We start from the raw sequence: 12,404 nt of genomic DNA, 5'->3' as shown, positions 1-12,404 counted from the left end.
GGTGGGGGTAAAGGACGACCGATGCATTTTCCCTTGGAACCGAATATACCTTCTCCCATTGGTCCTTCCGACCCGACTTGGCGACAACGCCGCCAATCCCGTGCCTTTTAACCATTGTTTACAAGCTCCTCATTGGATCGTTATTTTTGAGGGAGCGCGAAGAAACAACGCGGTGACGCTAACGTCGCGATCGAGAAACCTCTCGACGATGCAGCTCTGCAACATCGACCGCTGTTAACCACCATTTTCCTCGGTGGATTCTGCTCTTATCGACCACTGGCAAATTCGGACACTGGAGAACTTCAGAATCGCGACAGTAGATCAGACTTATCGTGGTCAGACACGATTCGATTTCCTTGAATTCATTTGCCATTACATTGGCGTAATTGAGAATGGAAATTATATATTTTCAAATCCCCAATTTACAAATCTCAAATGTTAAAACGCCATTTCAGTTTGATACGAAACGTTGACACAATTAGTAAGGCTAGATAGCTTGACCCACCTCTGACAAATATTTTAGATACACAATGTGTACTGCGATAAAAATACATGGAATTATCGTGTCATCGATTAATGGGACACATTTAAGTTTCCTGTCCATAGTTTTCTCTATCGTTTGATACCTATTTGTGCAGGAGTGTTGCTAGATAAATTAGAACCCTACCATAAGCGAGCTGCAATATTTATTGTTAACTTTGTACATAAATAATACTTCTCGTAGACACGCGATAAAATGAATTACAGAGACTAAAAATTAATTCTTTCCTATTTTATATCATCACTTTGACGACAAATATGTTAATAAAATTAAATTGAAAGTATTATATTTTGTATCGAAAAGATACAAAAGTTCCCAGCGTTAAACTCTTGTATGCTTTTCACCGTGACAAACGCCATAAACAAATTGAATTCCCACTATTTCAGTGTTATCTTCTTTCCAGTGTGAAACTAATGCTACACTTTTGTCGCACTGTTTCAACTTATGGTCTGATATATTTTAAGTGTTTAACTCATGGCGATAAAGTAGTTTAAATAATTCTAAGTAGGAAACTTCTAAACATGTGACTTCTCATTAATCCGCGGATAAAACATACAAATTCCTTAATGCACGATTCGAGGTAATATCAGTCTGCCTAAAAAAATTGCAAGTCAATCGATATTTTTCACCGTTTCCGGTGAATTCGGATTTTGGCTGTCGAAAACATTTCACAGCGAAAACGCGTCACGACTTTATTTCGTACGATAATGTAATCGTGAAAATATTCGAGAAATTCGTGCGATAATTTTTTATCGATATTGTTCTCTTCGATAAAAGATTCCGACTACTTTACACGGTAGATTAATTTAATTTCCGGTTATAAAACTTAATTTGTACAACTTTACGCATTTAATTAAAAGACAAATCTGAAGATTAATTGTATTCTTAATAATAATTACAGTATGTCTGACTATGTACGTGCACTTTCACTGTGACAGTCAACGCGTTGAACGAGGTTCAATTTACTTCTTGTATGGATTTGTTTTCGATGTGATTTTAATAGAATCAAAACGAATAAATTGAGCTCAAGTTTATTTACCGATTACTCAACTGGGAGGCAAATTCAAAGTTAGATGTACCGAAAGTGATTATTAATAGCAAGAAATATCTATTAAACGTTAAATGATTACATCAATGATACATATCAGATGCATGACTCGTCGGTTCAAAGTACTATACGTCGAAAATTAATCGAAGATACGAGTATATTAGCTAAACGCGATAAATCGATCCGTCGATCGGTGATAAGATCTTTCATTTATAAGAGCTGTTTTGAGTACCCCAAACTGCCAGTTGATTTTAAACAATTGATGATAGAGAATCGAATTTCGGCTATCATGAGACGTGAGTATTCGAGAAAAGCGATTCACGATTCGGATTATTTCTCGCGTCGAGTTTGTGTCCGTTCTGTAAACCGTGTCCATGTTAAGTGTGTCCAAACACGTCGTAAGTTATCTTCGCCAAGGTCCAAGTACCGATAATAGCGTGTCAGTGCTTAGACCTGAGCTAGCTCACGAACTGTTTGAATGAAAGCTTCGCATGGGAACGGCGTACATTCGTAAGTTTTGAGAGAACCTGAAATCCATCTAAAATCGCGACGGGTAGATCGATATCCAGTAAGGCGATATCGAACAATTAAATTATTGCTTCTCGATTTTTCTGTTTACAGAATCGTTGGCTGTTATCGTCGTCCTGGCGGCGACGGCGTACGCGTACTCGGAATGTCCTCCGACCGGGATCCACAACATTCCCCACGAAAAGGATTGCGGCTTGTACTACGAGTGCAAGGATGGCTCAAAGACGGAAAAGGAGTGTCTTGGCGGTTTATCCTTCGACCCAGTGAACGGCATATGTGGTTGGCCACCGAGGAGCGAATGTGTCACTTATGTGGACCCAACTGACGAGCAGTGTCCACCAGCGGGCTCCGATCAAGCCAAGCGTATTCCGCACGAATGTTCTTGCCACAAGTACTACGAGTGTATCAACGGGAAGAAATTTCTTCAACATTGTAGAAACGGCACCGAGTTCGATTACATAAGGGAAGTTTGCGATATTGCGGCGAGAGCGGAGTGCTATTGCGACGAGAACGAAGTACTGATGGTGCAAGACAATGTATGCCCAGCAGAGGGTATCACTCGGGTGCCTCACGAATACGATTGCAATCTTTATTACAACTGTCAGAACGGTTTGAAATATCTTGGAAAATGTTTGGACGGACATTATTACAACGACGTGATAAAAGCTTGCGATCTGCCCGAAAACGTGAACTGCAATGGTAAGACGCCTTTCACTACGACTCCCCGAATAAGCGAAGTCGACGAATGCCCGGCATGCAACTGTGACAATTGTTACACTCGATACCCGCACAGCATTTGCTCGAAGTACTACGAGTGCAACAACGGCAACAAGACCGTGAAGGACTGTCCGGAGGGTCTTCACTTCAATCCCGTGACGCAGATGTGCGACTGGCCGGATAACGTGAACTGCACGGTACCACCGCCACCGTGCACGGCAGGAAACAGAACGCATCACGAGTGCAGATGCGAGAAATATTACGAATGCCAGGATGAGGGATGGGTGGTTGAAACCTGTCCGAAAGGAACGGAGTTCGATTTCGAACTCGGCAAGTGTGTACCCGAAAATGAGGCCAATTGTTGGCCAGGAGTCAAACCACCACCAGGATGCATGGAGACGTGTTTGCGGAACGAAAGCAAGATCGTGGTTCACGAGAATTGCACGCAATACTGTGAATGCGATCACGGTAAGATGACTCTTGTCAACTGTAGTGAAAACATGTATTTCAATCCGGACAAGAAGAAGTGCGACTGGCCGGAAAATATCAGAAATTTGACCTGCACACCATTCCCTTGCACGAACACCACGATTCCACACGAGTGCACCTGCGAACTTTACTACCAGTGCAAGAACGGAGTCGCAGTGCGTCAAGAGTGCCCGCCTAACACGGAGTACAACTACGAGGCGCATACATGTATGCCCAACGAGGATGCCCATTGCTACAAGGAAGTATACGAAGACACCGTTATAGAGTCGGAAAGTTGTATAAGCACCTGCCCGAAATCCTCCGACCACACCGACAGGAGCTACGTTCTGGCCCACAGGAATTGCACGAAATTCTGCAGGTGCGGATCTGGGGCACCCTACGTCGTTCAGTGTAGATCGGGCTTCCACTTCAGCTCGGAAAAAGGCATTTGCATTGAACCAGCTGCTGCTAAATGTAGTAAATTGTACATGTACGGTGTCGAGCAGCGTGATTCGGATACGTATTCATCTTGGTATAATATCCTGCCTTTCTATAAAGACTATAGAAAGCTTCAGTAAAAATTTAGTTTATAATTTACTGTTATTTAACCAAGTTAACTTACTGTAAGACAATCAACTGAAACATTGTTGTAATAATAAATAAAGATGTATTGTGTTCTATATGAAATCTTTTGATAAGTTCGCATCCTATTTTCATTTCCATCTTTTCCTCTCTTTTTCGGAAATAGTATTGCAAATTAAAGTTTTGACTATCGAGTATTAAATTGCTTCAAATTGTATCATAGAGAAATTATGTGAATGGCAGCAGATTATTAATTAGAATGACGCTTAATAAATAAGTATAGAATACTTGAGTTGCAATCTTAGATGTAGTTGCAGTCTTAGATTTAAGAGAAGATGAAGTATTATCGCTTAATCAAGGTTGTTAAATGTAATTGTATTTCCAGTTCATTTTATAAAAAAGAAAGATCGCACGTTAATTCAGCTTCTTTGTTCGTTTTCATTGCTCACTGACGATCTCTCGTACGAACACTTCAACCCGGAGCTATAAATCAGATTTCGTGCTAATGTTTACTCAACGCGAAACTGTTGAATTCAATAAGATCGTTATCAAATAAAAAGAACAGCCGAACTACTACAAACAAGTGTTTCGTAATAATTCTATATTAAATATTGTACAGATGTTAAATATGGCTTTACGCATAATGAGCGTGATAATATTCATAATGAGATAATATTCAGAATCGATCGACTATAAAAGGCGATCTGCGCGATAGGAATGTACCAGTAACTAAAATAGCTACAATATCGCCAGCCATTTCTTCGGTAATTGCATCCATCATGAAGTGTGAGTAATTCAACTTTTAATTTAAACTCTATTGACAAATTATTCGTTTGAAAAAATTTCTATTGTACTAAAATCGTTAATAAATTTCAAGGATTCATGTATTTCGATATCTAACAAATTTTCAACTCTATTTGAAACTTGCATGATTATTCTCAAATCTAATTTCAAATTGGTTAAAATTTGAAACGACCCATTATCTTGTATGATCAGTAATTTACGAATATTGAACCTGCTGTTGTACCTATTACGCTAACCAGTCTTCAAAGTATAATGCACACTTCAAAATTAAAAATGAAAGTTACATAAATACGATAGAACGTAAATGTATTAACATCGATGAAAATTAGAGTATTCACAAAATCCATTTCAACAAATCAAACTTGAAATAGGACTCGTAAAATCCGATAGCGTAAAATAATCTGTAGTTTCATGTAATTAATATTTAATCGAAGCAAATGGAATCGAAAGCACAGAATCAATATTGTTGAACGACGTTTGTAAATTTCAGATTTAGTGACATTAATGGTTGTCACCGCGGCAACAGCAGCCTACGTTCCATTCTCTGAAACAACCGGAAAACCTATTAAAGAATGCGAAGGCAAAAGCAACAAATTCCAAACGTACAACGTGCCTCACGAAAGCGACTGCACCAAGTTCTACAAATGTTTAGGACCCAACGGCTTCGAAGTAGATTGCCCGACGTTGAAAGGCATTAAGCTGTTTTTCAATCCGGAATTGCAAGTTTGCGATTGGGAAGGAGGCAGTAATTGTCAAAACTCAAATGGGACTACAGATACTTCAAATACTCCGACATCGGCAACACCAGTTCCTGAGCCAGACTGCTCAGTGAACCCAGACAGGAAAAAGCCCCATGCCGACAGACATAAGTATTATGAATGCGTGAACGGAAAGCCAGAAGAAAGGACTTGTCGAGAGGGTACTTACTTCAACCCACACATCGCCGAATGTGATTTGGAACAACCTCATTAAAAATCTCCGGGTATTCTGAATTTGAAGATTTGTAAAAATTAAGTTGTATTACATTGTTCGAATAAATATATGTAAATCATCAACGATTGTTATCTTTGCAATTATCTCCTGTGTGTTACGGTTGTTAGAATTAGATTACAGGTAGACTTTGAAGTCACGCGCTTCGAGGTTCTATTCGAACGGGCGATTTATTTGAAAAAGATTAATTTAATTTAAAAATCTTATATATCCGGTATTATCGTAATCAAACACGAGAAAAAATTAAATTAATTAAGTAGTACTAGATAGATCTTAAAATCTGACATTAAACTACGATAATACGATTAATCAGGTAATGATAACGCTTAGATGACTATAAAAGTCGATGAGCATGGCATAAATCCACTAGTCAGATTAATAAAATAAGGAGTGATTATTCATTACATGGGATTCGCTATGAAAGGTAACTTGAAATTTTTAAATTATGTTTTAAAAAAAAATTGCTGCGATAGTTTTTATTTTTTTTCGTGTGAATGTAATTAACGTTGCAATCGAATCGTTTAATTTTTTTTAAATTTCGAGTGGTAATACATTGTTCTTAATGTACGTAGGTTCTAATAAGATAGCGTGTAGACCCTGACAATATTACACTTACGATTCAAATGTTTCTCAATAAAATTTAATAAAAATATGACCGTTTACAAGTTTTACATCTCTGATCGTTATCGTTGTAATAGTAACCTTAAACACTGAGCGCTAAATCACTCGAGTGCAAAGAAAAATTGTTATACGTTCCTCACAAGTCTACCATAAGATCCACAAGCGTGTACAAGAATATCGTAATATTAAATTAAAAGTCGTCTGATTTTCGATGTGAAGGAAGTTTGTGATTAAGAAGGTCGAATTCTCTGCAGAGACTTCGAAGGATCATGATTGAATATCTCTGATAATTAGATTCAAGTATTAGAGAACTATCAGTTAGATACAACGGAAATATTATAGAATTATGGTCAACGCCTGACTAATCGCAACCTTCCTCAACACAGTGCACTATTGAACCTCGACTCCAAGTGCTACCGAAACATTAAATACTGTCCAAGTGTCAAAGACGACATGAATACTGATTCAACGCTATCTGAAATAGCAGCATACAGTGGTAATGAAAAACTGACGCCAGGCGGAGTTGATAATGTCAAGTACTTTAGGGACATCCACCCGCAGTTCTGTAGAGTCGTATTGCATAACAGATAAAGAATAATCTTCATAAAGACTGTCCTCATCGTTATGAGAATGAAGTGGCAATGAACAAGAGTTTGTAAAAGAGTCTTAATTCCAAGTTAATTATCGCAGCATGTGATTTGGTAGAATGTAACAGATTAATTTAAAATTGCAACTTCTGTGCAAATATTTGTGTAAATTATTTGCGTGTCTTGAATAAATGTTACTTTGTGTTTATAAAGTCTTATTTAAGTTTGCTGAGAAAACTTATACGTTGCTCATGCTAATCTTATATTTTCCTTCTGTAAATATTTGTTACCTTCAGTTTATTGGTTCTTTAAGGTTCCAAGTGAATACGTTTGCAGAATGAGAATTGAATTGAAAGGAAATATCAGTGTAGTTCTAAGTATATAAACACAATACCATCGCTACCGTTCAATTGTAAAGACGCACGTTTTGCGAAATGTACACGCTGTACGAAATGAGCACGTCATCGATTTGTTTTAAATAAAAAGCAGATGTTAAAATAGCGATAAGCATAATGAGTTATCGATAACGACAAATTGAGTATAAAAGTCGATAACCGTGTCATAACCTTACAGTTACTATTAGAAATCTTAGGGATATACGCAGTTTGCTAACAAAATTAATTGTTACAAGATATTTACCATGATAAGTAAGTAACACAATTTGGGAACGATGTTTGTTTAACAGGTGATACTAAAAATATGTTATTACTCAAATAAGTCCAGTGTTACACCATATTCGAATTACACCGTACATCAAAATGTTACGTAATACATAATCAAATGTAACATTTTACTACATAATTTCCATATATTTGTTTCAGACTTTTTGCCACTGCTCGTCGCAGTCGCAGGAATATTGCTACATATTACAGCGGCAGAAGAGTCGGGCAAGTACGTTCCAGATTGCCGATACAAGAGTTCATTTTACTACACGTACAACATTCGCCATGAATCGGACTGTCACAAATTCTACAAGTGTATAGGACCGTATGCGTTCTCAATGGAATGTCCGATAGAACAAGGAGTGCAGCTGGTTTTCAATGAAGAGGACAGAGTCTGCGATTGGGAAGGTGTACCTTGCTCAGGAAACACAGGAGAAACAACTACTGTAGCATGGCCTACCGGAAAGGGATCATCGTCGACGGATAGTTCAGCAGAGACATCCACGACACCTACTGCAACGGAGTCATCGTCAACAGATAGTTCAACAGAGGCATCCTGGACGCCTACTGCAACGGAGTCATCGTCAACAGAGACATCATGGTCGTCTACTGCATCAGAAACATCCTCTACACCTACCGCAACGGGGTCATCGTCGACGGATAGTTCAGCAGAGACATCCACGACGCCTACTGCAACGGAGTCATCGTCAACAGATAGTTCGACAGGGGCATCCTGGACGCCTACTGCAACGGAGCCAACCTCCACGCCTACTGCAACGGAGTCATCGTCAACAGAGACATCATGGACGCCTACTGCATCAGAACCATCCTCTACGCCTACTGCAACGGAGTCATCGTCAACAGAGACATCATGGACGCCTACTGCATCAGAACCATCCTCTACACCTACTGCAACGGAGTCATCGTCAACAGATAGTTCAACAGGGGCATCCTGGACGCCTACTGCAACGGAGTCATCGTCAACAGAGACATCATGGACGCCTACTGCATCAGAACCATCCTCTACACCTACTGCAACGGAGTCATCGTCAACAGATAGTTCAACAGGGGCATCCTGGACGCCTACTGCAACGGAGCCAACCTCTACGCCTACTGCAACGGAGTCATCGTCAACAGAGACATCATGGACGCCTACTGCATCAGAACCATCCTCTACACCTACTGCAACGGAGTCATCGTCAACAGATAGTTCAACAGGGGCATCCTGGACGCCTACTGCAACGGAGCCAACCTCTACGCCTACTGCAACGGAGTCATCGTCAACAGAGACATCATGGACGCCTACTGCATCAGAACCATCCTCTACACCTACTGCAACGGAGTCATCGTCAACAGATAGTTCAACAGGGACATCATGGACGCCTACTGCATCAGAACCCTCCTCTACACCTACTTCAACGGAGTCATCGTCAACAGATAGTTCAACAGGGATATCATGGACGCCTACTGCATCAGAACCCTCCTCTACACCTACTTCAACAGAGCCATCTTCAACGCCTACTGTAACAGAGTCATCGCCAACAGGTGGTTCAACTGAGCCATCTTCTACGTCTATTGCAACAGAGCCATCCTCTACGCCTACTGCAACGGAGTCATCGTCAACAGATAGTTCATCAGAGGCATCCTCTACGTCCACTGCAACGGAGTCCTCGTCAGGAGGTTCATCCTCTATGCCTCCTGCGACGGAACCATCCTCAACACCGACTGCAACCGAGCCATCTTCTACTCCTACTTCAACAGAGTCATCGTCAAGTAGTTCAACTGAGCCATCCTCTACTCCTACTTCAACGGAGTCATCGTCAAGTAGTTCTATAGAGCCATCCTCTACGTCCACTGCAACGGAGTCCTCGTCAGAAGGTTCATCCACTATACCTCCCGCAACGGAACCATCCTCAACACCTACTGCAACCGAGCCATCCTCTACTCCTACTTCAACAGAGTCATCGCCAAGTAGTTCAACAGAGCCGTCCTCTACTTCTACCGCAACGGAGTCCTCGTCAGGAGGTTCATCCTCTACGCCTCCCGCAACGGAACCATCCTCAACATCTACTGCAACCGAGCCATCCTCCACTCCTACTTCAACAGAGTCATCGTCAAGTAGTTCAACTGAGCCATCCTCTACTCCTACTTCAACAGAGTCATCGTCAAGTAGTTCAACAGAGCCATCCTCTACGTCCACTGCAACGGAGTCCTCGCCAGGAGGTTCATCCTCCATGCCTCCCACAACGGAGCCATCCTCTACTCCTACTTCAACAGAGTCATCGTCAAGTAGTTCAACAGAGCTATCGTCTACGTCCACTGCAACAGAGTCATCGTCAAGTAGTTCAATAGAGCCATCCTCCACTCCTACTTCAACAGAGTCATCGTCAAGTAGTTCAACAGAGCCATCCTCTACGTCCACTGCAACGGAGTCCTCGCCAGGAGGTTCATCCTCCATGCCTCCCACAACGGAGCCATCCTCTACTCCTACTTCAACAGAGTCATCGTCAAGTAGTTCAATAGAGGCATCCTCCACTCCTACTTCAACGGAGTCATCGTCAAGTAGTTCAACAGAGCCATCCTCTACGTCCACTGCAACGGAGTCCTCGTCAGGAGGTTCATCCTCTATGCCTCCTGCTACGGAGCCATCCTCAACACCTACTGCAACTGAGACATCCTCTACTCCTACTTCAACAGAGTCATCGTCAAGTAGTTCAATAGAGGCATCCTCCACTCCTACTTCAACGGAGTCATCGTCAAGTAGTTCAACAGAGCCATCCTCTACGTCCACTGCAACGGAGTCCTCGTCAGGAGGTTCATCCTCCATGCCTCCCACAACGGAGCCATCCTCTACTCCTACTTCAACAGAGTCATCGTCAAGTAGTTCAACAGAGCCATCCTCTACGTCCACTGCAACGGAGTCCTCGTCAGGTGGTTCATCCTCTATGCCTCCTACAACGGAACCATCCTCAACACCTGCTGTGACTGAGTCATCGTCAGCAGGTTCATCCTCTATGCCTCCTACAACGGAGTCTTCTTCGACAGAACCGTCGTCTAGTTCTTCTGATGCACAATCATCTACTAGTGCCCTACCAACATCCACAACTACCGCAACTGCTGCACCTCAGCAAGAATGCAGCGAATTCGAAGTAAAAGCATCCGACGAGCATTGTAATCGGTATTATAATTGTCTGAATGGAAGATTTGTAGAGAAAACATGTCCCTTTGGTTTCTATTATAATCCAGTTACGACATTTTGCGATCTGATAGTGTGCATTCGAACGCCCTTCAAAGCTTAGATTGTCCATTAAATTATAATATTTATTTCTTTTTCTACGGGTTGTACTTTTCGTTAGATGCATCTTTTAACGTAAATATTGTTTACTTCCCGTTGTAATATTTTGTAATTCGCACTGTATTATTCGTAGGTAATAAAAGTAATTTATAAGTAATAAAATTGAAATAGAACTACGCTGTTTTGTTCATTTTGTGTACTACAACTTTCTTGTACCTTTCCTTTCGCCTTCTCAGTTTTAGTCGAACGCTATTCTCAATCGAAAACTGTTTGTTATTTACACAGAATGAATTCAGCACTCTAAAGTAATTTTCGTTTGAAAATTTTATTTGTGAATAAAACTGGAGCTCGCAAGTTTTTCATCTCGTCCTAAAATTGAACAACTTTAACAACTTAAAGTTTGAGTACTTATCATTAATTTTGCAGAAGATATACTCAGATCTTCGTTCATTTTTCGAAGTTAAGGTAGCAATACATTTTGGGTTGGTAAATAAATTTTCTTCGAAAGTTCATTATTTAATATAAGACCGTCTCTGTTATGTAAGAATACGTAAAAAATGCGAAGGTAGTCTTCATTAATTCCTATTTAATAATGCCAATAATCTTCTCCATATTATCGATAAGATAACAGCTGTATTAACGATCGGTTTACTATAAAAGTCGCCTATTACGGCATATTACTTGTCTTCTCTTTCAATCAGTTGTAGCGAGGTACTCAGTATGAAAAGTAAGTAACTTAAAACTTCATTTTATTTCGTAGGAAATTAATGATAAAACTTGTCAAAATATACTGCCACTAAAAATGCAGATAACAAAACCGATAATATTTTATTTTCAACACTATTTCATCGCGTTGATTTTTAAAATCATTCTCAGAATATAAGATACAGGAGATCTAGAAACCTATATCTGTTCAAGATTGGTATTGCAATAACTAATTTATAAATTTCAGACTTTTCGATCGCGTTCGTTGTCATCCTGGCAGCAACGATAAAACTTAACGTTGCCGACATGGATTGCAAGTTGATGCCGGAATGCAGAGGCAAAAATAATATGACGTATACGCATCATTTTTCTCACGAAACGGATTCCCATAAGTATTACAAGTGCTTAGGTACCTACGGATGCGAAATGGATTGTCCGCTCTACAATGGCGAAAGGCTGGTGTTTTATGTGGAGGAGCAATGGTGCGATTGCGAAGTTAGACCTTGCCAGGAAGCTGACGTGACGACGCCATCAGGACCATGCGAGGAAGGCAAAAAGTATCAGCACCAAGATCCTAACAAGTATTACGAGTGCATCAATGGAAAGTACGTAGAGAGAAAATGTTTAGAGAATCATTGCTTTAATCCAGTGGTCGGTGAATGTGACCTTACCACCAATTGTCCAAGCAGTTAAGGTGCACGTAGGTTCATTGACTGCCAAACCGAAATTGTTCAGTTTCCTTAGGTTTAGATAATTTCACCGAATTTCGATAATATTAAATAGTGAACACGGAAATTAAAGAACAATATGGACAACCGAACTGTTAGATATGGAAATTCAATACGGGTTAAATGGC

The 12,404-nt window shown here is 40.4% G+C and overlaps 3 protein-coding genes across 3 annotated transcripts in view; 2 read left to right on the top strand and 1 right to left on the bottom strand.

Annotated features, from left to right (window-relative positions):
• Window positions 1-12,404, bottom strand: part of LOC100876584 (F-box/LRR-repeat protein 2) — a 52,767-nt gene that overhangs the window by 15,602 nt on the left and 24,761 nt on the right. The gene's annotated exons all lie outside the window — the stretch shown is intronic.
• LOC105662737 (uncharacterized) lies at window positions 119-12,256 on the top strand. The gene is made up of 6 exons (XM_076532832.1): window positions 119-1,885; window positions 2,211-3,876; window positions 6,686-6,864; window positions 7,708-10,841; window positions 11,504-11,570; window positions 11,796-12,256. Exons 1-6 carry the CDS (start codon window positions 1,690-1,692, stop codon window positions 12,239-12,241), a joined length of 5,688 nt encoding a protein of 1,895 aa, XP_076388947.1. The 5' UTR covers window positions 119-1,689; the 3' UTR covers window positions 12,242-12,256.
• Window positions 4,768-5,744, top strand: LOC143264703 (uncharacterized). Its single transcript, XM_076533161.1, has one exon. The coding sequence runs from the start codon at window positions 5,193-5,195 to the stop codon at window positions 5,658-5,660; it is 468 nt and encodes a 155-aa protein (XP_076389276.1). The 5' UTR covers window positions 4,768-5,192; the 3' UTR covers window positions 5,661-5,744.

Source organism: Megachile rotundata, chromosome 6, assembly GCF_050947335.1.
Source record: "Megachile rotundata isolate GNS110a chromosome 6, iyMegRotu1, whole genome shotgun sequence".
Taxonomy (NCBI): Eukaryota; Metazoa; Arthropoda; class Insecta; order Hymenoptera; family Megachilidae; genus Megachile; species Megachile rotundata.
Note: the sequence above shows the minus strand (reverse complement) of the source record. Positions and strands in the feature narration are given on the sequence as shown.